The 26711-nt window shown below is 42.5% G+C and overlaps 1 protein-coding gene across 12 annotated transcripts in view; it reads right to left on the reverse strand.

Moving 5' to 3' along the window:
* Positions 1–1772: 1772 nt before the first annotated feature.
* Positions 1773–26711, reverse strand: part of SYNE3 (spectrin repeat containing nuclear envelope family member 3) — a 79511-nt gene continuing 54572 nt past the window's right edge. For 5 of the 12 annotated variants that reach the window (XM_064460689.1, XM_064460694.1, XM_064460688.1 and 2 more), the window contains exon 18: positions 4875–15813. In XM_064460689.1, the coding sequence (XP_064316759.1) occupies positions 15616–15813 (198 nt within the window). In that variant the 3' untranslated portion in view covers positions 4875–15615. Of the gene's footprint in view, positions 4823–4874; positions 15814–26711 lie in introns of those variants that run through there. The other 7 variants (XR_010374469.1, XR_010374468.1, XM_064460693.1 and 4 more) reach the window with 7 other exon arrangements.

Below are 26711 nucleotides of genomic sequence, written 5' to 3' on the forward strand. Positions count from 1 at the left end.
AAGAAACACAGGACCTGGTGCAGAACGTAAAACCCTTCAGTGGGTACCGACATGACACACAGTGTAAACACTAGCCCTGCCAGCCACCGTGGGCTGAATTCGTTCTGGCTGTAACTTCAGTGACATCCTTGGAATCACTCAGGGAGGAAATCTGATGCTTACAGCTACATAACCTGTTCAAGAGGATGTGTGCTAATTACAATTACTGAATGTTAACAGCACTACAGAAACATTGAGAGAACCCTATATATAAAAATATTTTTGTAGCAGCTAAGGTCATAAATGAACGCACTAATTTCAATTTAAAAGCAGAAGCCAAGGGTCTGTAAGTTTGCTGAGGGGCCTCATGTGGTCTAACGCAAATCAGGTAGGGGCTGCTGGCACTTGGAAAATAACAGATGAAGAAGAAAGGTAATTGCTAGTCCTGACCTGTCAAAGCCGCTCCTTCGTGCACCAGGTCCAACTTCCCCTTTTACTTCCAAGTTATCTACAGCAAAATTTCTTCCAAGCTAAACAAAATCAGAGGCTTTTAGGAACTTAGAAATGTCTGCTTAATTTCAGTGTCGATAAGCTCCTGCTCCAACTCAGTCTTAATGTATCAAAATTAAATGTTTTAAACATATTTATCTAGTTGCTATGGCTTCACTTGGTGCGTCAGACACTTTATCCATCAAATATGACAATTGAATAATATTTTTATTTTTAGATATGGATCACAGATCCTTCTCATCATACTATTGCCTTCCCCCCTTTCCCGAGTTTTGAACTCACTGGAAAATCTGTTCCATAATACGGTGGGTAAATGAATTACAGTCACAGATGGCCTCTGGAGATTTCATACATGCTGCAATTCATTTGTTCAGGAATGAAAAAAAAAAAGAGACCCTTGTCCTGTGAGGGTATTATCAGAGACAGCAGATCAGACACTGTAATGCTGCCTTGCACTCTGGATTCAACCCATTTCCTAAGCTTTTATGACTCGGCATTTACTATTCCTGAATTTGAAATTTTTTAAGTGGAACGTCAAAATCCACAATGAAAATGATTGAATGCAAGGAACTGCGGCAGTTACAAGTTACAATTTATTTTTACAATCTTGAGTGAAACTATCGTGCGCTATTGTAGAGAGATGCTCAAGAACAACAATCTTCCGCTCTGGCAATAGTATTTCATCTGTAATTAGCAAAAAGAACTTAATTCACAGATGACTGTTGAGAATTAGTTAAACCTTGCAGCAGGCCTTGAAATCCTCAGGAGGAAAATGCTAGAAAAATAAGAAACATAATATAGAAAGCAGTATATAATTTTACTGCTTGGGTGTCTTGTTCAGTGTAAGTCATAAAGCCTATTTGCAGGCAAGCATTAGGGCCAGTCCCCGAGACTCACTTTTGCCTCTGAGCTCAGGCCCGCGGTTACAGGAGGAAGGGATCGGGTGATTGATGCATCAGCCGTTGGGGGAAAATTCATCCCACGGTAATGGCAGGGAATTTACCTCAAGAGTGAATCGGACAAACACATTTCTGTTTGTGCAGCGATATAAAAAAATATTCCTACGTGGTCAAATGTAGTATGGTGCAACAGGCTGAGCGAGTGAGTATTTACCTTTTCTCAGTATTTAGCCCTCTCTCAGTGACATTTCATACCTTTCATCGCACCCTGTGATTGGGCCTCACAGCTAACACAGCCCAAAGGGCGTCCTAATGAAGATATTTGTCCAAACTCCAGACAAACCAGCCAATGTGGCCTGTTGAGCGGAGACGTATGGGCCAAGAGGCCCCTCTCTGTGCCGGGACTTGCTTTGGATTGGAAGGAAACCACCCGAAGCCTTCGGCATTTCCACAGGCGGGCGCCTGAGGGGAGGCTGCGCATCCCAAGGGGGCTCCTGACCCCCCTGCAACCTCTCTCCTGTGGATGAAGGTCCCTGCGTGGAGGTGGGTCGCCCACGTCCCGCTGGGGCAGAGGCGGCACCCGTTGCCAGAGGTGCTGAGCGCCCGCAGGAACGCCTTCACTCACCCACCTCTGCAGGAGTTTAGGGAGCTGGGGGGGTTAAAATGCCGGCTGAATCCTCCCAGGGCTGCTGCTCCTTCCCCTGTAAAGCTGGGGTGATTAAACAGACTCGTTGCTCCGCAGTTTAATGGATGCCTCTTGCTGCAGTGCTTGGGGACCCTCTGACAGGGCGCTGTGAAAGGGCAAAGGGGTACTAATAGCTGCTGTGTTTTCCAGCAGCCCCAGCCAGAGATAGTTCTGTATATAGCTGACAAGCAGTCAACGTCTGCTCCCTGTCTCTGTTTGCACTTCATCGAGTTATCTCCTCGCAAGCAAAGAAATCCCAGCTGATTGAACAGCACATTCATCATCTGGATTTCCCCCATATCTTTTCCTGTATCAATAGTGCCATAAAAAGCCCACCAGAAAAGTTGACAGTGATCTGCTCTATCTTCCACTAAAAGCTTTTGCAGATCTGAAGTAAAGAAAAAAAAAATCAAAACAAACGCCAAACTTTTTTCCCCACTCAAATGTCAATCAAGGAACATTAAACAAAAAGATTAGTTCTGCTTTTATTTATTTGTAAAACAAAAAGCATGAAATATTTAGCAGCATTATAATGCAAACCAGATGGGAATAATGCCGGCTTTCAAGGCCGCTGGTAACCACCTCCCTTTCATGCTGCTGCAGCAGCGGGACGAGGCAGGCAGCCCATTAGGACAATTTATGAACTGGACTTCCACAGAGGGAGTTCTAGCAAGAGGTCCACGGCTCGTACAGAGCAACCCTGATAACATCTGTTAGGGTTATTCATTGAAGAGGATTATATTACAATCCCGCTTAATACCACGAGTGTTACGGTAAAACCGGATGAGCCTTCAGTTTCATTTGCTCCAGCAATATGTGTTTATCAGAGCGTTTTTCTGCAGTTGGAAATCAAGGCTGCATTCATGGTATGTCACAGAATGAAAGTTAGAAAGCTTGAAATATTAACCTAGAAAAAAACCCTTGGTCCCTGCTTTTAATCTCTCATGGCCATGGCGCTCAGCTTCTACGTGCAGCATCAACACACCATCAGCCCTTTTCCACAGAAAGCCACTCCTCATGAACTCTCCAGGGTTGAGACTGATTTTATTTAAATAGTTCTCACTCTGTAACCTTGCTCCATGTTTTTTTATTTAAGACTTTGCTAATGATGGGGGTTTTTTTCCCCTTAATTTCCCTAAGCATATAATGAACGTTCACATCTGAAATGACCTCATATTACAGGCAAGGACTTTTGTGCAGATACGATTTAGTGCACAGGCGTAAGGCAGAGGAGAACTCTCTAAATGGAGAGGTTTTAAGCATTCTGTAAAATCCCTGTTGACTACAAGCCAGATTCTTACTGCTGTAAATTGACTTAGTTCCAAGAGCTTCAATGAAGCTACACTGATTTACTCCACTTGAGAGTCTTACCCTATTATTTTTATTTATTGAACTTGCCACCTTTTGCTGCTACAACCTAAACAGATACTTCCATTCTCTAGCAGCAGAGCTGCTATCTGTAACAGGTGTTTCTCCATTAATATATGACTTAAGAGATTTATAACTGCCCAGAGTATTTCATTGTCCTCCAAAAGCATTTATAATAATTCTCGCTGACTGTCTCAATTCCCACCTATCAGCTGTAGAGTTGTTTGCAGCCTGAACCTGGTCACCAAAATATTTGTTTGCATAAAAGTGTGAGCTGTTCTTTCTGTTCTTTGGCACTTTTTTCTCCTCCCTGCTGGACGACAGTCTTTCCTGGTCTATGTACAGTGTCTGAGACAAAATCAATTCCCAAGTTTCTTTGCTGGTTCCAGAAGAAGAGGCCTGATATACACAAAGAAGCCTACTTTCTGGCTCCACAAAAAATAAACTGCAAGATGAAAAAATACATTGCAAAAGAAAAAAAACAAAGTAAGAACAGAAATTTCTTTTGTGCACTGATTGTAGCCCTTATGGGAATGTAACTGTCCCACCATCACAGTCTGCTCTTCCTACAGCCCTGGACTCGTTTACCCTGCTCTGTTCTGGATTCGAGCTGCTGCTCTGATCTTGACACAGCTATGATCAGCTGAAGTGTTTGCATTTGTACTTCAAGGGCTTACTGGGAGACAGCTCATAGAAAGGCAGAGGACCACATGGTTCGAGTACCTGAGAGAAGTCAAAGCTGGATGAAGCTCAGTGTGTTCATAAAAGCAACGGAGAACCTAGCCCACAGGTTCACCAAAAAATCGCAGTGGTTTTCCACTCCTCCAGAAGTAACTGCCTGCGGAGCCCTTTGATGTCAGGGATCCTGGCAGACTCTCTCTCAAAGAGAAAGAGGTTTCTTCAGGAAAGAAACCAGCAATTACTTGCATGCTAATGAGAGCTGTGCATCTGCACATACAGGCTGTAGTGATTACTCCTCAGAAATCAGTGGCGGTTGAACTAATACACCGCTCACTCACTGCATGTGATTTGCGTTACCTTCAAATCTGAAGTTCTCAAAAAACTCCCCTTTGTCTTAGCAGGCGTGGGACCGAGGGGAACCCCACAGAGACTGTCAGAGGCCGACGCTGTAAGAAATCATACCGAATCGTAATATGATTTAGCAAATTCACATTTTCTTTGGGTCCGGTAGAATTCTATCCAAACAACTGTGGAGTTTTACAGAAAAACTGACATTTTCTATTAAATCTTACAGGGCTAGAGAGAAGTAGGTATATTCAGCACAACCTTCTTCCAGTGGTACATGAAGAGAGAGGCAGGCAGCAGCAAATTTCATCCTCATCTCACTTGTTCTGGGTGTTTCTAGGTCAGCCCAAATACTCTGATAGTAAGAAATAAGCACAGCAAAAATGTGAAACCACTCCCCAGAATAATTTAAAAGTCCTTAAAAAGAAATATGTATGTGTTTATTTACTGCATTATAACTGCACCACCAAATACAACTATATTTTCATTACAAAAAAGGACACATGCAATAAAATGCTCTGATTTTAATCTGATTCAACAGCGTTCATTGGTAACAGTGGAGCATCACAGACCAGTCACAAGGCTAGGGCTTGGGGTGATGGATTTCCAGTCTCTTTATCCTACTTGAAACAGCAAAGCCACATCATATTTCATTTGTCATCGAGGGATAAACTTTTGGAATAATGTGGTCTGCTCGCAGAAGGTCCCAGCTGCCCCTTAACTCCCCAATGACTCTTGCAGAATCAGATTTTTTTTACTTGAGAAAATATTATGCTTCTCACAAGGCTGAGGGATAGACAGTATTTTCCAGGCAGAGAGCAGAAATCCTTCCATGTTACACCACAGCCAATGTACAAAGCAAGGACCTCTGCTTCACAGGTGCACAGAAGCTAAGGCTGTGAGTTACGTTATTGTTCTGAAGCTTGAAATCAGGCCATTTTCTGCAGTATTTTACTGCAGCTTTCTATTATGTTCATCTGTGCACAGGGCTTCAATCAATTTAATCCGTCATTCCAGCTACAGAATAAATCCAGAATACACAGGAGAAGTCCACAGCGCAGAAAAGAACACAAAAACTTGTCCTAAAATACTCAAAATATAGCCTTTTAACGAGCTAAAAGGTCCTGTTCTTCATTAGAAAAGGGCCTTATTCTATCACTGTTATTCACACATCATAGGCTCTTATTTTTAATATTTCCCGTGAAATTTCATGGGAGTACTTGTGAAATATAGTCCTAAACAGTGTGAATAAACTATAGAATCAGGCCCCGAAATGGCACCATTTCTAGGGTGAATTCTCGACTTTCAGTTGAGACTTTTTAGGAAGTGTCACGTAACGCTGTCCAGCCTTTTGAAACAACGACCTGATTTCTTTCAGTATATCTTGTGTGGCGTAACACTAAGGATGACTTAGCTCTAACAATTTAAATAAAAAATAAAGTCAGTCTTTTTATGCAGCTACATTTTTATACAATTTCATAGAGTCAGTATACAGAAGCTTACAGCTTTTTGAAATAATTCTAGCAAATAGGAGGATATATATGAAAACAAACAGTTTCAAAACTACATGGAAATCTGTAGAATAAAATATATATATATATATCATTTCCCAACACAAGCAATTGGCAGTTTAGAAAAATATGATTGTTATAGTCTTTCTGAATCAATAATTGTAAAAAGAAAGGATTTAAAAAATAATTTCAGCTTCTCAAAAAGCCATATTTTTAGTAAGAAAATAGACTAGTCCGCATTTCCCTGAATAAGCCAGAAAGGCTAAGGAACGGTCTAAGCAAGACAAGGAGTCTGACTTGGACTTGATATCAGCTGTGATAACATGCACATGTACGGAGACAGCTGCTTGGCTCCAGTATTGTTTACCTTAGAAAAGAGCCTAATTTATCACAAATGTATTTAAAAATCATAAATAACATGACAGAAGTGGAACTGGTCCCTGCAAGCCAAGTAATTATATTCATACAAGCAAAAAGTGACATCAATCCAGTTATTTTCTTGTGACAGTTAAAAGGTATTTTGTACCCAACTGTTACATTGAACAGCACATGTATAAACACAGATTATTATTACAGACTCTGCTATCAGCTACTACACATAAACAAGAAGAGATGTTCATGCTGTAATTGCCTCTAACGTTTTTGTTCTACTTGAATATTAACATTTACAAGAAGCTGAGGTGGAGACCTGAATTCACGCCAGGATTTCAACATGCAAAATGCACAGAGTTCACGGGAAGGTTTCTGGTCCTCCCCAGTACCAACATTTGGAAGTGGGTAGGAGCTCTGCAGAACTTTAAAACCATTCACAATATAAGTTTCTCTTGTGAGCAGCCTTAAGTTTCCTCTCTGCCCAGAGGCGGGTGATCTAACATGGGACTTACTGGTGAAATTTAGATCTGTATCAGTAAACCTCCCGTTTGGGAGGATTCATATTTTAGTTCCAGGTCACTTCTAAAAGGTGGCAATATGTACCTCAATATTTGCCGATTTTTAAATTAAAAGCAGAAAATTGTTTGATTGCAGAAACTTCACTCCAGGCTGTTCTTAATAACTTTTTAATACATCAGTTAGAATTTCTTATTAATTCTGTTCAATGTGAGAGTAAATCCCTTCATTTTGTTGTAATTCTTGTGAAATATATGGCATGTTTACTCACCCTATACGGGAGTCTTAGCACATTTCTTTGAGCTTGAAACTAAACAAAAGCACAAAAACTGATGGAAGCAAGATTGATGGAGTGTTGGTGAAGGGATCCAAGATTGTTTATAATCCAGCCTTGTTAATTAAATTGGGCCTCAGCCAGCCAGCCGCTTTGAGACGTGAGGACAGGTCCCCTGCAGAAGCACTGTACATTGGCTATATTGCTAGTAAACAATGCAGCTTCTGGGTCTCCTACCACTTTTCAATGTCAATGGAATTTTAAGTCTTACAAAAGGCAATGACAGAAAAATACAACACCCGTGTTACTGCTTGTGTAATTGCTTCACAGTGGTCCAGTACATCCAAGTAAACAAATGAGAAGAAGGTATGTTGCTGGAAGGGAAGCTCTGAGGCTGGGCAGGTGGAGTATGCCCTCCAGGAATCACCTGATAAACTGAGGAAGTACAAATTAAAAAGAAAAAAAATTGAAAGAGTGGCACTGACCAAAGGAATACATCTGCTGAGACAAAAACAACAGTCAGGGTCTCGGAGCAAGACAAAGGTGTGCCTTTTGCCTTCCAGTCAAGCATGTGTACAAAACGGAGGTTGGCATTTGAGCACAGGCGCACATGTAGTACATGTGGCATCCACATAGCTTCAGGAATAGCCAGTGTTCAAGCAGTGACTCCCAGGTTAAACTCTTACAGGGTCTGATCTGGGAAGGTGACGGGAAAATCATCTTGGGTGCTTTTTGCCTTAGAGACTTAAGCCCTAACTCAAAGCTTATTAGACCTCATTAAAGGTTGTTAAAACACATACCTCTAAACTATTCCAGCTTCCCTTTAAGACACGTCTTCTCTTAAAAGCTGCACTTGAAAGTAACGTTGAAGTGGAATGTCACCTTTAAGTAGAACAGTAATTACACTCCCCATTACATACGTATACATATATATCTATATTTCATGGCAGTGGAAAGTACCGTACAGAGGCATTTATTCATATCTGTGGTGAAACCAAGCCTGTGGTGTTCAATGCTTATTGGATTTGACAAAAGAAATAATTCGATTTTGAAGGCGGGAGTCACTTCAGGAAAAGCAACAGCTCTGACCCCTGAATTCTAGCTGGAGCCTCCCAGCGAAGTGCTGGTGAGGGCAGGTGGCACTGCAACCTGCCTTCAGTTCCCAGCGTCTCGAAATTCACCTCTCCCTTTTAACATACAGCTTTTGATGGAGCAAAAAGGAGCTAAAATAAATGGTTTGCTAGAGGGCTTGATAAATGAGTTGTGAAATCAGTTTGTTAAAAGCGACCATTTTCTTTTCCTTTCTTTTGCTTTCCAGCTCAAAAAAAAGATGTATAACGGCGACACTCAACCACCCCCGGCAGCTCAAGGGCACACAGCCTGGAGTGCCCAGCCTGGGCCCAGCAGCGCATGGGAGTGCTTACACAGGCAGCGACAATGTGAGGATGATAGAGCTGAAATTGAAACGCCGGCCCTCCTCGCTGATTAAGCGGCAATTTTCTGCTTGCAATAATTGGATTAACCATCAAAACCTGCTTAGAGAGAAAAGAAAAGGGGTCTGGGCAGGCTATGAACAATGCTCATAGCAAGGCTAGGCCTTCATTACTAACAATTGTTAAGTGACACCCTTGCGCTTCTATCTTCAGATGTGAATATTAAGGGCAGTTCCTGAGCCAACACAAGGCAGGTGAGGGTGGGACATGGCCAGGAGACTTGGAAGAGACAACTGGCAAAGACCATAGTCCTCACAGACAGTGATGAAGGCTGTTTTGACACAGGGGGCGGCAGAAACAGGCAGAGCATCTGCAAGAGGAACTGCAATGGGGGGAAAATTTATTGAATTTCAATTTATTGAAACAGGACCAGATTTTTTGCTCTATGTTCAGAGGAAGAACTGGCACTGGAAACAGTTAAGAGAAAGGTGACAGGAATGATCAAAGGCGTGGAAGAACTGTAACTTGAAAAGAAGCAGAAAAGACTGGGATAATTTACTTTGGGAAGGAGACAAATCCAAATCTCTTCTGCTCTGATTAAAGAAGGAAAGACAAAGCATGGTCTGGAGAGGGTAGTGCTGGTCTTTCTGCCTTCTTGGATTCGACACACAGGGGCCAAAGAAGAAAAATCAAACCACCCCTACACCCCAAACAAAAGGTTTCTGATTCCAAATCAATTCCGGGGAATACCTTTCCACACAACTCATAGGAAGGATGTGGAACTCACTGCCGTGAACGGCTCTGAAGCCAAAAAGCCACTAGCTTTCAGTAAGGCACTGACAGGCTTGCCCCCAAAATCCAGAAGACTAAAGGCAACAGCTGGCATTTACTGGCAAAGGAACAGAAAGCCTCCTACTTCAGTTCTATAATGAACCTCTGATTCCTAAGGATTGAACACAGACCTTCATGACGATCTATCTACAATAGCATTTCCTGCATCTTTTCCTGGAGCATCAGCGCCTACCACCTACCATTAATCTGTCACTGAGGGGGCTGATTTAGCAGTTTCTTCTGTGTTTAATGAAAAGAAAAAAAGCACTCCCAAGACTCAGATCTCAGCTAGAGAGAATTACCCTGAAGAGAGCCTCCTTCCACAGACAGGGATGTGGATCTGGACAGTGCTGATGGCGACCATCAAAATTTTGTCTGGCAGAGCAGGACAGCAAACCCTTGCTCCTGTGTTATTAGTCCTGGGTTGCTCTCATTACGCCAAACCTACATGTTTATCTCTTGCACCCAGATATCAGGCTGCCTTCTGAAGACCTAATATCTCTTGCTGCTTCTAGTGGGATGTTATACCATCACCTGCACAGTTTCATCTCGCCCACGGTTTACTAGGAGGAGGGTGGTTAGCTCACAGATACAGGGAGCTAAATCTGGCAGTTACTGAAGTAGGCTAGGTAGCAAAGGTGCCATTTAGACTATGGCTTGAATTGGTTTATTCCTGATAGATATTCCTTTTTTTCCAGATCTACTGATATCTCTCTGGTAGACACGTATCTGTATTTTAAGTTGGCTAGACAAAAGATAATAAAAAAAATCACCAGTGTGACAGATTATTCCATCCTGCTTTATATGGTTTTTTTTGAAAATGCTACATTTGAGAATCTTTGTTTTGTTTTACCATTGAGCAAATGCAAAATGACCCCACAATTCTTAAACATACATGTGCAAGTCAAAAAGTCTTGTGCCTAAAACATCCCACAGAGTTACCCAACACCTACAACTAATCCATTTATAACCCTATATAACCAACAGATAATTATGTTTAAATATGGCAAAAACAATGATTGGTTCCTGAATGAATCGTGGTGTCTGTACCAACAACATTATCTTTAGCATTTTAATAAACTGGTTTCTGAGAGCTGCCAACAGCTGACCGATAGATTAATGCAATAAACTTGTAATGGCTCAGAGCAGGTCACTGGTCTGAGAACTACCAAGAGTATCTTCGACAGCCCCCAGCGACTCTGAAAGAAGCCGATGTAGTTCATTGGGCAAACACATATTTTCAGCTGCAGACTAGCAACCGATACTGTCCAACGGATAGTAAAGTCTCCAAAAGCAGTTCTTAGAGCTAGCTGTGCACATAACCTATGCCCTGAAAGACACCCATAATGCCTGGCAAAGATATCTTTATTGGGGTATTTATACCAGCATTTCTTGAAAGACAAAGCTATTTCTCCCGTTTAATTTCAGTCTGTCATCTTCAGTTATTAGAAAAGGTTTTGTTTGCTCTAGGAATCTCTGGCATACAGCAGTTCTGTTTTTTCTTGAGAAAAGAAGACAATGTACTCCTGTTGACACAATTTAAAAGAATTCCTGTATATGAACTCACTCTTCAAACCTTGTTAGTGCTAATGAGATGTATAGGCACACACATCAAAGTAAAACATTTCCTATTCAATACTGAAGAAGAGATCAGATGGAGGAAGCTCCTGACGTCCTAGAGCAACTAAAGAGAACATACTATTTCTTCAGAAATGCGGAGATTACCATCTGCCTATCTAGTGATGGCCAGTTTTTGGAGACTCTTCTTCTCTCTGAGGTCTTCAACTACCCCAAAGAAAAGGATTAAGGAGAAGCAGAAAGACATTCTGAAAGCTCTCTAAATCATTCATTAACCATCAGGTGTTTTTATTAGTATGGCTAGTAGCTTTCTTTTCAGCCCCAAATGTTTGAGTTTAGTAAGTATTGCAGTCAGGGCAAATGGGCTAGTACTTGGTAGAAATCATGATTGCTCTGGGGATTCTGTGCTACCAGGGAATACAACGTTTTTCATCTGTGTGCATAGAACTGAACATGTTTTTCATACAGAGATTTCTGGAGAGGGCATATACAAATAATATTTAATACAATCTAAATTGCTAGCTGGAATCAGAGAATGGGCTATTAATAGGCATGTGGCACAACAGCAAATTTCTACCTCGCTGTATTGCAGTCATGGAAAATTCTGTTGAAAGCATCTGGCTACAAAATCAATTACAATTTATAAATCAGGCTTGCTTTCACTCCAAAGGCTGGGTTTGAAGTGTGCCTTTGGGGCTGTGCAGAATTTCTACCTTAATGGATGGGCACTGGAGTGCCGGATTTTGCCTTCAACACTGAAGGGTCATTAATGTGGTCAATCAAATACTGGGTCCAATACTGCAGGCAAAAGAGCCTGCAGAGATGCACAAGAGCTCTGCTCTGTCAACAGCCTGGGTATCTGCAGGTAGTGTAGGCTATGTGGCCTGAGCCACATGTACAAACAATTTACAAGCTCAAACATATTCAATCTATTTTAGAGGGGTTTAGCACCCTCTGACAGTGGTTGGATCTGGTTTAGAGTAAAGCACTGCAAGCCCTCAGTTGTAGATGCTTATCTGTTTTGTGAATCCTAGGTTTTTGGCAAGGGATGTCTCAAGGCAGCAGCCCCAATCGAAAGCCAGGCTGTAACACATCTTGGTTACATGTGGATGTCAGAGATCTATGAGCTGGGAATTTTATAGGCACAAAAGTGAGGGTGTAACCCCCAAATCATGTGTGAACAAAGATTCAGTCATGAAGAACAGTGCTCAAATTTTAAGGACTGATTCGGGAACAGTATGATTTAGTTTGTGTTTTGAGGAATCTGAGCTTTGTTCAATTTCCTGGAAGTTGAACGGGGCAGTTTGTTTTCATTATTCCAATTAGTGACTTGATTAATATTTACAGACACTTCCAGAAATCAGTATAACAAACTTCTTAGAAGAAAGACAAGAGAATAAAAAATAAAGTAAATTTTGCATTTACATTTCAAGCTTATTTCTGTGATTTTTTAGAAATTCTTTCTTTCTTAGAAAAATCTCACACCTGCATTGGACAAGTGAGGTCAATGACATTATGGAAGAGTGAAATTGTTCTGAGTGAGATGAACATCAAAGTCCTGTGCTTTGGATAGTTTCCACTGCAAAGCAGTAGAAAGATTCATCCCTTATGTGAGATATTTAGATTACTTAAATTAATGAGAATGGATTTGCTGAGATTAAAAGCAAAAAAAATCCAGGATTACAGACAGGGGACTTAATTATAGAATAAATTGAATGCAAACCCAGCAGCAAAAGTGTGTTTCTAATTTAGTGGTTTGTTTTTTTTTTAAACCTGCCACAACACTGAAAAATCAAGGTGGCTATGCAGTTGTGCTGTTATGGTCCTCTGGGTAGAAATTTTTTTCCCCCCAGTTGCATACTCCTGTGGTGTCAAATGCATTTGTGAACCCATAAAAATAATCCCGATCAGAAAGGCTGGGCAGAAAGAAATCTGATGTGAGATTTTGTGCTTTCATAGAAAAAACTTGTCTGTCTCCCTACTGATTTTCTCTTGTGGCCATATTTTTCCTCATTATTTTTACTTTCTCACTGGCATTTTACTTTCGTCACCTGGAATGGCTCAGCAAAACTCAGAGAAGTGCAATGTAACCATGCCACAGAAAAGTGCACGCACAAGCACACATATACACAACCACACACAGCAGGTTTTGTTACTGCCCGTCTTCCCCCACACTTCTTTTCTACTGGAGCATTTGATTTGAAATGGAGATGTGTGTGATGATTAGCTCCTTGCTGCACAGCCACAAGGGTTTCTTCCCTCAGGGCTGGCAGCAGTTTTTAGAGGACCATTGCAGGAATGTGCATGGCTCTTGCACAGCTAATCAGAGGAGAGAAGGAGGTATGTCCTCCGTCACCAATAAGAACCGTTGCAAAGAAAGAATTTGCCCATTCTCTGATGAATTATAGCTCCTCTCCATCCGTCTGCTTCATGAAAGAAATCACAGGCCTTACCTTCCTTTGCTTCCCATTTAGATGTGAACATCTTATTGCTCAGGTACATCCTCTCTCACCTTTCTGCTTTTAGCCCCCCTCTGCCTGCTCGCTAGAGCTCTTCTGCTACCTCCTGACAGTTTTTAAACCGCATCAGTTCAGATCCTCGCCATACTCCTCTTGCACTCCACCTGAACACCTTCACCATCCCTGCTCTCTTTCTATTCTCCTTTTCACTTTTAGCAGAATTTTGGCATTTTTATTCAACTCTAGCAAACCCAGTGCAGTTGGAAGCATTATTAGGAACACAGAGACAGAGTTCTGGCCCTGGAAGAGTCTCCTCAGAACACTGGTAGAGTCCCTGTTACTTGCCCTATTTTAAATATTACTGAAGAAAAGCTGTTTAATATGCAATAGTATGAATAATGTAGCAGGGAGTGGGAACCAAAAAGATTCAGAGATTTTTTTCTTCACAGAGCCTGTATTCTTGTCCTCTGTATTCACCCTGACTCCTTTTCTCAGGCTTTATAAATTGTTGGACACCTCTCTTCTCTATCTTTAGCTAGTCCTCTTTTACATCTGCCTGTTCTCCCTCATCCTGTGCCTGTAATGAGCTCCTTGCTGCTATGCCTCCCTATTTTATCTAAGTTTGCTTCTTCAGCAAAACTCTCGTTAAAGAAGTATGACTTCTTCCTTCAGTACCTGTACAACAGATTTAATATTATTTTGGAACTTACTATTCAGTGGAACAACACCTAACACACCACACTGCTACCTAGAAGACAAGTTCCTCCCACAACGTAGCCAGGATGGGAATCTTTGATTAAATTTTTTTGCATGATTACTACTGTGGCTAAAAAGATGAGACAATAAGAGACAGCTCTCAGAAATAGCACAGAATTTTAGAAAATACCTTTTCTCTCAGGTATCAGTTAGGTAAAACACCACTAAGAATGGTTTCATCACAGTAAAGTGAGAATTGTTTTTACATAAAAAGGCAATGTTAAAATGTACATTCAAAATTTGATAAATCAGGCATAAGGTTAGGTAAATAAATGACAGTGTGTTGTCATCTTAAGAGTTTAGACTATATAGAAATCTAGGCTTGACTGTCTTTGATACAATCAGTTTACACCAGTTTAACTAACCTTTAATATAAAAACATTCTAGGAAGGAAAGTCTCATTTCCAGGGTGTTACTATTAAAGTACTTCCGACTTTTCCTTCACTGACACTGCGCCAGGCTGCTTCCCACTGTTCAGGCTTTGTGATCCATTACCAAATGCCTCTTTTTATAAAGTTAAAAAAAAAAAAAACCACAAAAAAACCCACAAACAAAAAAACCCCACTGCTTTTTAAGGACAAGACCACCAATACAAAGTTTTGTTCAGTGCTCACAAATTTGTTCAGAAAATTATGACCTGATTTTAAAAGTTCTCCTGCTATAGATATGTTACAAAAATTACATTCTCTTCTCCCAGCTTCCTGCCTACTGTATTCTACCTCTCCTGATTCAGGTGGGCTGGAGAACATAGTAACTGGAAAAGAAATCCGGTAAAAAAATGAGAACAAGAGGAGGGCCACCCCCGCTCCTACTGAAGTCAGTGGAAACATTTCCATTACTTTCTGAAATCCCTGCTCCAGTTACTGAAAAAACAGCTCAAGATTTCAAATAGAATAGTCCCAATTTTCCTTGGACTGAATGTCAACCACTGTACTCAAACAAGATTCTACTCTGCACTCTGCTGCTCGCCCACATCTTCTCATACTTGCTCTGACTTCAGCTGTAAACAAGAATCTGACTTTAAAAATCACCCAAAACCCCCACAACCAAACCATCAGTCAGTATTCCTTGCTGAACGATGGTAGAAACAGAAACATTACAGGATTATCTCCAAACAGTGGACGAGTGGATGGTGGATATTAGTTTGGCCACAGATATGCATTTTTTAATATATATATATCTATGTACATACATACACACAATCTTTTTATACACATTATAAATATTATAATAAAATATTGTAAAAATAGTAAATTTGCTCAAATACCTGATTAAAGTGGACTAATCTTATTTTGCATTTATGTGACCTATCCAGTTGATATGATGGCCTTGTTAGAAGCCCTAAAGTCTACAATACTTGCAATTGTTAAAAAGAAGACTCTATATTTCTGAGAATCACCTCATGCCATGGCAAGAAGTTAGGTTGGAGGTGGGCCGTCGTATCTCAGCATCAGGTTGAAGGACCGAGCAAAGTTGTTGGCCAGCGTGCAGCTGTGGGTCTCCTCTGCCAGGGGCAGGAGAAAGGCCAGGAGCAGGAGGAGCAAGAGGAGCAGTTGCAATGGTAGCGCTGCCCAGCACACTCGATGCAGGAATGAGCAAATGCCTCCAGAGCGCTTCTGAAAGACACAAACCAAAGAGCGACTCAGAAAAATAAAGACCTGGAGAGGTGCATTTCAAATACATCAAACTGCCAGATTTGGGCAGAACAACCCAACTTGTCCAGAGCACAAAGTGCTCTGGGATCCAGCCTGGGTGCTTGGTTGCTGCAGCTGTCTGTAGCTGGTGCATAAACACTGTCGTCTTCTAGCAGGAAAACACTGCTGACTTTCTAGCAGAAGAAAACAGTTGCCTCTGAGTCCATTACAAAGCGGTGGTTACAAAGGCTCACACCAAAGCTGCCGACTGGTCTCCTCACAGTCAGCATATAGCACAGAAGGTCTGCGTTAGTAACTCTCCTAACAGTAAAATGAGAGTGCTGATGCCTGGAAGAGAGAAACCAACCTTCTGCTCTCCGCCAGCAGACAGGAGCTTCGTTTGCAGCTCATCCAGCACTGTGAGCTGACTCTGACATCTTCCCAGCTGCAACATACTCTTTAGATCCTGACTTTGGGGTCCATGGCGCTGGAGGTCAGAAAAAAGGCCCTGCAGTGCAGCCTGCCTCAATACCTCTTACACCTTACCAGGCCCATCTTAAACTTTTATGTGGTGCAAGAAAATGAGAGAAAACACAACACCGACAGTGAAGAAGACATTAAAGTCACATTTATTGCTGAGGAGCCATGGGAGGGGCACACAAAGAAGTCCCATTGCAGTTTTCTTTATGCTGGTGCAAAACTAGAGTAGCTCAGTTAACCTCATTACTTTAATCCGGACTGGCATGACCAGGAGAGAACATATTTGGGGCTACAGGATTCAGAAAGGATTAATTAAGAAGTGAGATTTCCACTGGCAAGAATCCTAGATATCTCCTGCCAATGAGCTGAACTATCTGTGTTTCACAAAAAAAAAAGGCCAAGTCAACTATCTGTAAAGGAGTCCTGAAAAAGAAGGCTCAATGATCCATTAATTTAATCAAACATGTACTTATACTCAGAACATAGAAATAATGCTTAATGTGGCTACAACATTAGGTAACAACCTACATCATAGATATAAATGCAGAACATCCACGGAAGTGGGACTGGTGTTTTCCACATGAGGAAGTTAATTTGTTGTGTTCAAGCCACAGGCGATGTCAGTGCTGCAGCGAAATTAGGGCTTCTGGCCTCTGCTGAATGTTTGACTCACCGGGAATGCCTTTGTCCCACTACAGCACTGCCATGAGTAGTCCATGGGAAACATCAGCAGAGAAGATAAGGAGCGGAACGGTGGTAGAGGGAAGTAATTACATCCTTTGCTATTTTTTAAGGATCTCTTCCACTGCTTTCTAAATTCCTCAGTCTCTTGTAGCTCTATATAAATGCTTACGGAAATAATTATGAAGGCAAATAGATAACTGCAGTTACCAATCGTGAGATAGTTGTGCTGTGAAATCCTTGTGTTGCAGTTGGTTTGCTTCCATTATATCGAATGGCCAATGAGATTTAATTACTGTGTCACGCAGATGTAGAGGCAGCAGAGCAACAGCTGCTTGCTCTACCATTTCTGGCCCACAGTATCTAAGTTGTTACTTGCTTGCTGAGGCCAGTGAAAACTCAGGTCCCTGGACAATGGAACTGTCAGTAGTTAGTGGGCAATGAGTACATATCAGGGTGTAAGTGGGACTCTGACTTTAAGCCCCATTGGGCAACTTCCCGGGGTACAGCTAGCATTTACCCACAAAATCAAAGCTTCACCAACCTGGCTGCATCACAGGAGTCATCTGCTCCTGCTGTGACCTGTTCTCAAACACTAGCCAAGGTACCAGGCGTAGGCAGCTGTACTAACGGGACTTTCCCTTCTCTAGACCTGGAGTCCAGACAGACCTGAAATTCTTAATCTCCCCTGGATTTCATCAGCCTATGGGCTGAACAAAACCTGCAGGGCTTCTGTGTTTATCAATGCTAAAACCGTTATGCCTAAAGGCAGCAGCCACAACTCTTGGTCAGAGCTTTCTGGGCTTGTCTCTGTAATGCCATGAAACAGCCACTCCTTGGTCCTTGGTATAAACCAATGGACTGTCACTGAAAGCCTCTGTTTTCATCGATCACTTCTCATTCTTAATTCTCCATTGCATCCATAATATGCAGCAATATGACAAATATATTTATCGTAGTGTCCCATCGGTAAGGAAGAAGGCCCTCTCCAGATTCCAGAAGCCCTGGACAAGTTTGTTTGTATGTATTAACAGGTGTAGTTCTGTTGGTGGACGACCAGATTAGAGCTACCTCTGCCTTGGGACAATTCAAACCATGCTCTTTCTTCTACCACTAAGATGTAGTAAGACTTAATGCTGATGTATTAAGGGGTAGGCTCCTGTGCCTGACTGTTCAATAGCTCATTATGGCTGGATGTCTCAAAAATGTTCTCGCAAACTCAACGCGGGAATTAGAAGTCCACCTCTCACTGACACAGTTGTGAGAAAGACTGCCAGTCTTCCTAGCAGCACCTAAAATTTTGCTTTAGAGCTGTCAATCCTTTAGTATTCGTTTTAAAAACTGCTTCAGTCTGAAGCTATTCTTTCATTGTCAGGCCAGCTGCAAGACCTGTCTTCCCAGTTATCTCCTTCTGCCTATGAACTGGTGGGAAATAGTGGTCTTTTCCAGTTGTGCCTCATCTCTGTTCCTGCCACAACCCAGGGATCAGGTGTCTCATGGTTGCTCAGTTTTGTCTTTGGCTTCCTATGATGACCACACTGCCAATTAGCCCCTCATGTCAATTCTTTCACCAATCCAGCATTTGATTCAGAGCAGGTCACTGACTCTGCCCCGATCTCTAAAGGAAAAACTATTAATGTAACTCAAAGGAATGGGATGAGATTGAAATGTTTTTTATTAAGTGTCTTGATTTTAGATCTACTGGAATGAGCTGTAAAAGCCATATTACTTTTCAAAGCTCATCCTTCAGAAAGAATTAATGTGAAACAGCTTTATTAACAAGCTATTGTTTGCTCTCCTTGGAGCCTTCTGCAGATACTCAGGTTAACCATAGCAGATCCTGACATTAGAAAAATTGGTGGAGGGACATTTGCCTGGGGGCAGAACTTCAGAGAAAGAGAATACTTTGTCTTTATCTGCTGCTTTTCTCCCACCTGCTTGCTGGGTTTACTGGCGTTTGTGTTTGATGAACTTTTGTCTTTGCTGCCCAGCTTCTCTGTTTTGTTTGATCACAGCGCAAGGTCAGAATCTTGTATTTCTGATTCCATTTGTTGCCATGGGAATGACTCTACTATCACAAACATGGTATTATGATATCTCTGCAGGACTGAAGATGAGGCACACAGGAGCTGTGAGGGTTTGGTGCTTTCAGCAAATTTGCAATGATAAGCTCTTAATATGCGAGGGCCCCAACCTGCTCACACTGAAATCCATGGGAGATTTACCATTAACTTCAGTGTCTGCAGCAGGATTATGCATAGAGACAACTAAATAAAGTCAGGATTGGGAACTACTTATTCATGGAGTTCAGAAGACACCCTTACAAATGGATTCATTACTTATATGTCCAGGTTCTTGTGCACATGAAAGCTACATTAGTTCTGTTGCTTTGTGCTTGCTGGAACAATTGGTGATATGATGTGGGGTTTTTTTGGTGGTAGCACTACTAGAGGTGTTATAGTTACAGGACAGAAAATTTTGAAGGAGACACAGTAACTTTTAATAGGAGAGATGATACAGTTGAAAAAAGCAGGGAAGGTTTTGGGCACTGACTTCCTCTCCAAGTGTGAAAAAAGCAGCACTTCCATTTTACTAAGACTAAGTCAAGGTATTTTTTTTAGGTCTGTGCTGTGAGAGAGAGATGCTTTCAGGCTGTGGTGACCTGAGACTATGGCACCAACAGGGAATTCAGGAGGCCAAGGTTCAAACCTCTGCTCTGCTGAGCTCAGAGTCATCAGGGTTGTACGAGCCTACTTGGAGTCAGGACCCCACTCCCAACCCTTCAGCACATCATTCTGGGTTAGAAAAGGACAGCCTGACACAGTTTCACCTTTGCAAAAGACAATTTGAACATTTCATTTCCATATGAGATCAAACGCGGGAACCACAGCCCTCCTACGCAGTGGAATTCCCCTTCCCTAATCACTCTGGCTACTGGCATCAGTACAGCTACTACCCAGCACCCACAGTGTCTGCAGCGCGTGTGTCAGATCTAGGTTCCACAAAATATTCTGAAACCAAATCTTCCTCTAAGGAAAACTGGCAAAGCTCCAGTGAAGTCAACAGAACTTTAATTTCCACCATCTTAGAATAACAGCTGGCATACCTGGGTATTGCGCCAAAGTGTCAGAGACATTTTTGAAACACACATGGAAAAGGAATAGGTTGACATTTAAAAAGAAAATATACTTTTAAAGTTCACCATCAAGGATAAATGTCCTCCCCCTTCTCCCCCAGAATACCAGGACAAGCAATGACTGTCAAGGGGCAGACGGCTGTGTTTTGTGTAATGCTAAATGCATGCTTGTTACCAAATGAACTGCACTGGCTGTGAACATTCACATTTGTACTTGATTCATGTTGGGGCGTTTGAATGACAAGCATCGGTTTAGATCTAGGGAGTCCTCAGCACTTAAATCTGTTTGCAGTTAATAACTCTTTACCAAATGCACTGTGAAAAATCGCTTGGATGGGAAACAGCAGAAAAGCACTTTAGAACTTGCTACATAATATTCCTGTGTAAGTTGCTGAAGTGTTTTGCTAAAAATCAGTGCACTCCCTGGTTTGCTATTGACCACATTCCAGGATATATGAAAACACACAGTTAATCTAGCTATTTGAAGGAGCAGAGGAATATAGCATCTTATACCATGCTCATTAGTGGGTTTTTTCTGCTGCTTGCATGTCACCAGCATGCCTGACAAAAATCATACTTGCACCACTGAATCAGTGATCCAGCAGAGAAAAAAGATGTAGTCTGGATTCATTCCTCTTACTGAACACTTCACTGAGAGACTATCCAGGGAAACGCACTGCTGTCTGAAAACTCCTGCTTTCCCCAAGGATAAAGGGACCAATGCTCTAGTGTCCCACAGCCACTATACAAAGACACCAACAGCCATGCTGCTTCATGCCAGTGCTGTACCCAGCTCAAGTGTCCTATAAGCTACAGCGACAGGTGCAGATGCATAGATACTAAGGCAAGCATAAACAATTTCTCCTTAATATCCTTAGCCCCCAACTGCTTTTAGCTCAGGCAGTTTCCTGAGCCTGATGTAGCTTGTCCATCTAGTTAACACTCAGTGAATCTTTCTTCCAGATACTTCCAGTTTCCCCTTGAACCTATATAAATTCTAGAAGTTTTCAGTATACTTTAGCAAGGAGTTCCACAGGTCAACCAACTGTCGTGAAGAACAAATCCCCTGTGCGAGTTTTGAACCTGGCTCCTAATTATTGCTTGTAGAAGAAATGGAGGGTCAACCCCCATCTACCCTCTCTGCACTGTGCATGATTTCATAAACCCATGAGTTCAATGCTCAGACAGGACGAATCCAGGCCTGCCCCCACAGTGGCCAGATCACCACTTAATGGGCTTAAACTATAGCAGTCAGTACAGAGGAAGTACATCTTAATAGGAAGAACAGATAGGCCTTGGAAAGGATCACCTACATAGGTATGAATTCTACCACTTCATTATTCCTCTGAAAATAAGCAGAGCTGCCAGGAAGGCCGTAACAGCACCTTACCGTACATCCCGTCCATTCTGCATAGGAACATGCCATTTTCAAGCACCATGACTTTTTTTTTGGTAATGCAGTTATCTTATCAGTGATATTTTGCCTCTGAGAGGCCCTGGGTTTCTGCCACTTGAGATCCCACTGGGTACTAATTCAGTTTCCACTCAGAGTGGCAAGTTATTGCCAATAAGAAGAGACCAGTATCGGAGGGAGCACAGGCTGACCTCTCAAACCTAAGCTAACTGGGTTTCTACCTCAGTGAGAGATAGTTTGGAGCTCCTCATCAGTTCTCAACTCAGAGCCATGAACATCCCTCTCTAAGAAGCAACACATTGAATGTCACAGCTGGTCTTTTCAAGAGGGAAATTATCTGGGGGAGTTGGATACTACTGTCGTCATAGAACTGTGCATCCAACATGCAAAGCTGCGGCTCATTCCCATACACCACAGCAGGAACTAAGAGTTGGATACTGTCAGTCAGAGTTATGTGGCCTCTGCAAAAGGACAGTGAGCCACTGGGTTCAGAGCTGTACTTTCTTAAATGCAAACACTGCCCACGTAAGGCAACCAGCAGTGAGGAATGAGTAAGGATCGCTGGGACCCCTTTGAGTCGTGTACTTATCATCCTCCATCTCACAAAGAGCTACCAGAATGAATGTGCCGAAGGGAGGTTAACTGAGGTCACACAAGCAATTTTAGCTCTGACATTTTCTATCTTCAGATTGCTTGACTGTGCAACCTTAACGTTCTTTTCAATTCTGAAGAGCATAAGTGTATGTATGTAAATAAGTAAGTATACAGGCAAATTACAGGCTTTGTTTTCTGCCTTAGGGGAGATTCTGGAGTACCTCAACATGGCTGGATGAGCTAGAATCTTTGATGAGGGTTTCATTTAAAAGAAACAAAATAAGGAAAGCCAGCAGTTCGTATCTGAGGTTTCAGCAGTCACATATAGCAGATATTTCAGAATTTCTGCTGCAAAGTCACTTAGTTCTAAGTACTGTTCCATATGCTATTGTGACAAAAACAGATTTATAAAGGTTAGCTTCTGTGTGCATTTACAACATGACATGCTTTTAGGAGAAGCATGCCACAGGACAAGGGCTACAGACTGATCTGTTAAAGTAGCACTGGTATCTACAATTCTCCAGACCTGAGCAAGCAGAAAAAGTCCCTGGTTTGGTCCCATCTTCAGCACGTAAAGCGCAGAGACTACTTTCTTTTTATCTGGAAAGTGTTTGACATGTGATAAAAGTTGTGAAGCACTGTGGGAGATTAGTAAAGTGGTAGGTAGGGAGGGTTGCTAAAAATAACTTAGTTCCATGTTATTAGAATATGGAAGGCCAAACTTTCAGTGAGGTAATTTTAAGCACATTTTCATATCCAACAGCAGAAAGTGAGTTACACTTAGTTTCTTAAGTATCACAAGTGAAGTATTTGCAAAAGGTTCAGAACAGGGTAAGAGGTTTTAAACCAGTTGTACTAGTTTTGGCTGGGGGACAGCTCGCTTTCTTCAGAGTAGCTTGTAGGGGGCTATGTTTTGGATTTGTGATGAAAACAGTGTCGGTAACACACCCATGTTTTAGTTCTCGCTAAGCAGTGTTTACACAGCGTCAAGGCCTTTTCTGCTTCTCACACTGCTCTGCCAGTGAGTAGGCTGGGCAGGGGACAAGAAGCTGGGCGGGGGGACAGCCAGGACCGCTGACCCCAACTGACCAAAGGGATATTCCATGCCATATGACAACATGCTCAGCAATAAAAATTAGGTGTGGGGGGGTAGTTTTACCAGGGCTGCCGCTGCTCAGGGACTGGCTGGACATCAGCCAGCTGGTTGTGAGCCCTTGAGCTTTTTTACATGACTTGTTTCCCTTGGCTTTGTTTTTCTTTGTTTCCTTCTTTTACTTATTAAACTGTCTTTATCTCAGCCCATGAATTTTCTCACTTTCACCTTTACTGTTCCAATTCTCTCTCCCATCCCACTGCCAGGGGAGAGTGAGTGATACAACAGTCTTTTTTGGTGCCCAACTTGGGCCTGAAAGGGTTTGAGATAACAACAGATTTGACCATAGTGTGTTAGAAGGAACTTCTAATTATTACATCTGGTTAACAGTTGCTCATCATGATGTTGCCTTATTTGTTCCCTTGTATCTGATCTGTGCCACGCTCCCTTTCTTTGTGTGTACATCAAATTTGAGAGCTTGTTAAAGGCCAGTTTTGGCTTTTGCAATGTGCTGTGCAGCACTTGGTTGTTTTGCATGTGAGAACCATGATAAAAGTGCTGGCCTTGAGCCTAATCTGGTGTTTGGGCCTTGCATTGCTGCCATCCCTGTAGTACAGGAACCATCTCATGGAGACAATTAACAATTACACTTTTTCCCTTTTCTCCACCAAGAGCCAATCTGTGGAAGAAAAAAGGAATGACACCTTCCCCTTCTTCTCCTGTGTGGTAGATGTTTTCTGCCTGTCAAAATAACTTTTCAGTATCTTGAAGATCTTTGGATAATAGGAATGCTCCTACTGGTATGCCTCAAGAATCTGTTTCTGGCTTTTCCTAAGGTTAAACAACTATTCAGGAATATAACACAGAGACACGCCCGAGGCGTTGTGGTTACAGGTGGCAAGGTGTGTGGGACAACAGGGGTTGTCACCTCTGATGGTCCGGGACTTCACCCCTGAACAAGTGCAGGATCCCGATAAACTGACAGAATATTTGAAAAAAGGATGCTCTGCCCCTGGCAGTGCCCAAGCGACACAACTTATGGCACTGTGCTGGGGCCTGGCCTCCATCTACCGAGCACGACTGAACACTGCCCAGTACCCTCAAGGGGAAGAAGGATCTGAAGACATACAGACAGACATTAGGGATAAAACAGAGACCCAACCCTCACCTATATCAGTCACCCATATTGTCAAGAAGAAACAACAGAAACAGAAGTCAACTCATTTAGTAAGGGAGGAAGAACCTTCTTGTAGGAGGGAGCAGGAGGAAGACTCAGAAGAGACAGCCTGTTCTGCAGCAGAGCAGTCACAAGAAAAGGAGGGGGAAGAGACTGAAATCATAAACAAGCCAGGAACCACCCAAGCCCTGTCTCTAAGTGAGTTGCAAAATATGTGAGAAGATTTTGGCTGTCATGCAGGCAAGTGAATTATCAGCTGGCTGCTCTGATGCTGGGATACTGGGGCTGATAGTCAGGAATTAGAGGGGAAAAAGCCTGGCACCTTGCTAAGGACAAGGCCACCAACAAAGGGATTGGAAAAGGGACAACTGTCCTCAGCCTCTGGAGGCGGATCCTGTTGACCATGAAGGAAAGGCATCCCTTCAAGGAAGATCTTGCAAGTGACCAAGGCAAATGGACCACCATTGAGAGAGCTATCTGAGGGAATTAGCTGTGGTGGAGGTGATCTACAGTAACCTGGACAACAACCTGGCATCCAAAGACCTGGATGAACACAGATGCACACAGATCATGTGGTGGAAGTTTGTGCAGCGTGCATCAACACCATATACTAGCAGCCTGGTGATAACGAGCTGGACAGACACAGAAGCACCAACTGTGGATAAACTGGCCAGCCAACTCCAGGATTTTGAAGAGAATCTCGATTCCTCCCTATGGGCCTGTGTCTCAGCTGTTGAGAGACTGTCTCAACAGTTACAGCAACCCAAAGAGAGTAAGTTGTCTTCCTTGCCCATACCGACCAGCATATTGGGTGCTGAGACATTCAGACATCGGGATACAAATTTAGAAGAAGCCACTTGGCCAGTTAACACTAGACAATCTGCCAATCGACTTGGCCCTGCCCAATTGAAAACCCTGTGAACTGTGAAGGAGATAAAGTCCCCATAGCACACATACGTCATGGTTTTAGCTGGGATAGAGTTAATTTTCTTCACTGCAGCTGGCATAGTGCTGTGCTTTGGACTTAGCATAGAAAAAAAAATGTTGAGATAACACACAGATGTTTTGGTTGTTGCTGGGCAGTGCTTGTACTAGTCAAGGACATTTCTAGCTTCCCATGCTCTGCCGGGTGCACAAGAAGCCGGGAGAGGGCACAGCTAAGAGAGCGGATTCAAACTGACCAAAGGGATATTCCATATCATGTAACATCATGCCCAGTATGTTACCTGGTAGGGGCTGGCTCAGGGAGGGAGGAAGCAATCACGGCTTGGGAACGGGCAGCGTGAGTCAGCGGGTGGTGAGCAGTTGTATTGTTCGTGTTTCTGTGGTTTTTTCCCTTTCCCTTCCTTTTCCATTTTATTATATTAACATTATTGTCATTATTATCATAATCATTATTATTATTATTTTATTGTAATCATTAAACTGTGCTTATCTCAACCCACAAGTTCTTTTGCTCGTCCAATTCTCTTCCCCATCCCACGGGGCGGGGGGGAGTGAGTGAGTGGCTGTGTGGTGTTCAGTTGCCAGCTGAGGCTGAACCACGACAACATAAAGAACTGGCTGGGAAAGACAGTCTGAGTTAATCCTTCCATGGGAAAAGGCAAACTCATTTGTGAGACTGCTTTTGCTCAAGGACCTGGGTGTACTTGGTGGGTAATGCAGAAGGATGGGAAAGCCCAATATGTACACCAAGAACATTTAATTTTGGGTAAAAATAACCCATGGTTTGAGTTGTATGATGTTACTGCTGTACAATGCCATTGTTATATGATGCTGTATGTTGCCACTGCTGTGGCTGCAATATGTCAGTCATTACAGCAGGGATTACCCAAATCAATGAAGAATGAATCTTGTACAGAAGATACCTTGCACCATGCAAGTGAAGCAGTGATGCAATCTGAGCTGGCTTCAATGTGCAACAATCCAACATAACACACCATCTCTCCTGTCCTGAATGAGCATTGCAACAGATGGAGCCCAAAATAATAAACTAACGTAAACGTGATGTATATGATACGGAATAAGAGGAGGAGATTGTACTAGTTTTGGCTGGGGTACAGTTCACTTTCTTCAGAGTAGCTTGTAGGGGGCTATGTTTTGGATTTGTGATGAAAACAGTGTCGGTAACACACCCATGTTTTAGTTCTCGCTAAGCAGTGTTTACACAGCGTCAAGGCCTTTTCTGCTTCTCACACTGCTCTGCCAGCGAGTGGCTGGGGATGCACAAGAAGCTGGGAGGGGACACAGCCAGGACCGCTGACCCCAACTGACCAAAGGGATATTCCATGCCATATGACAACAT

Source organism: Phalacrocorax carbo, chromosome 9, assembly GCF_963921805.1.
Source record: "Phalacrocorax carbo chromosome 9, bPhaCar2.1, whole genome shotgun sequence".
Lineage (NCBI taxonomy): Eukaryota > Metazoa > Chordata > Aves > Suliformes > Phalacrocoracidae > Phalacrocorax > Phalacrocorax carbo.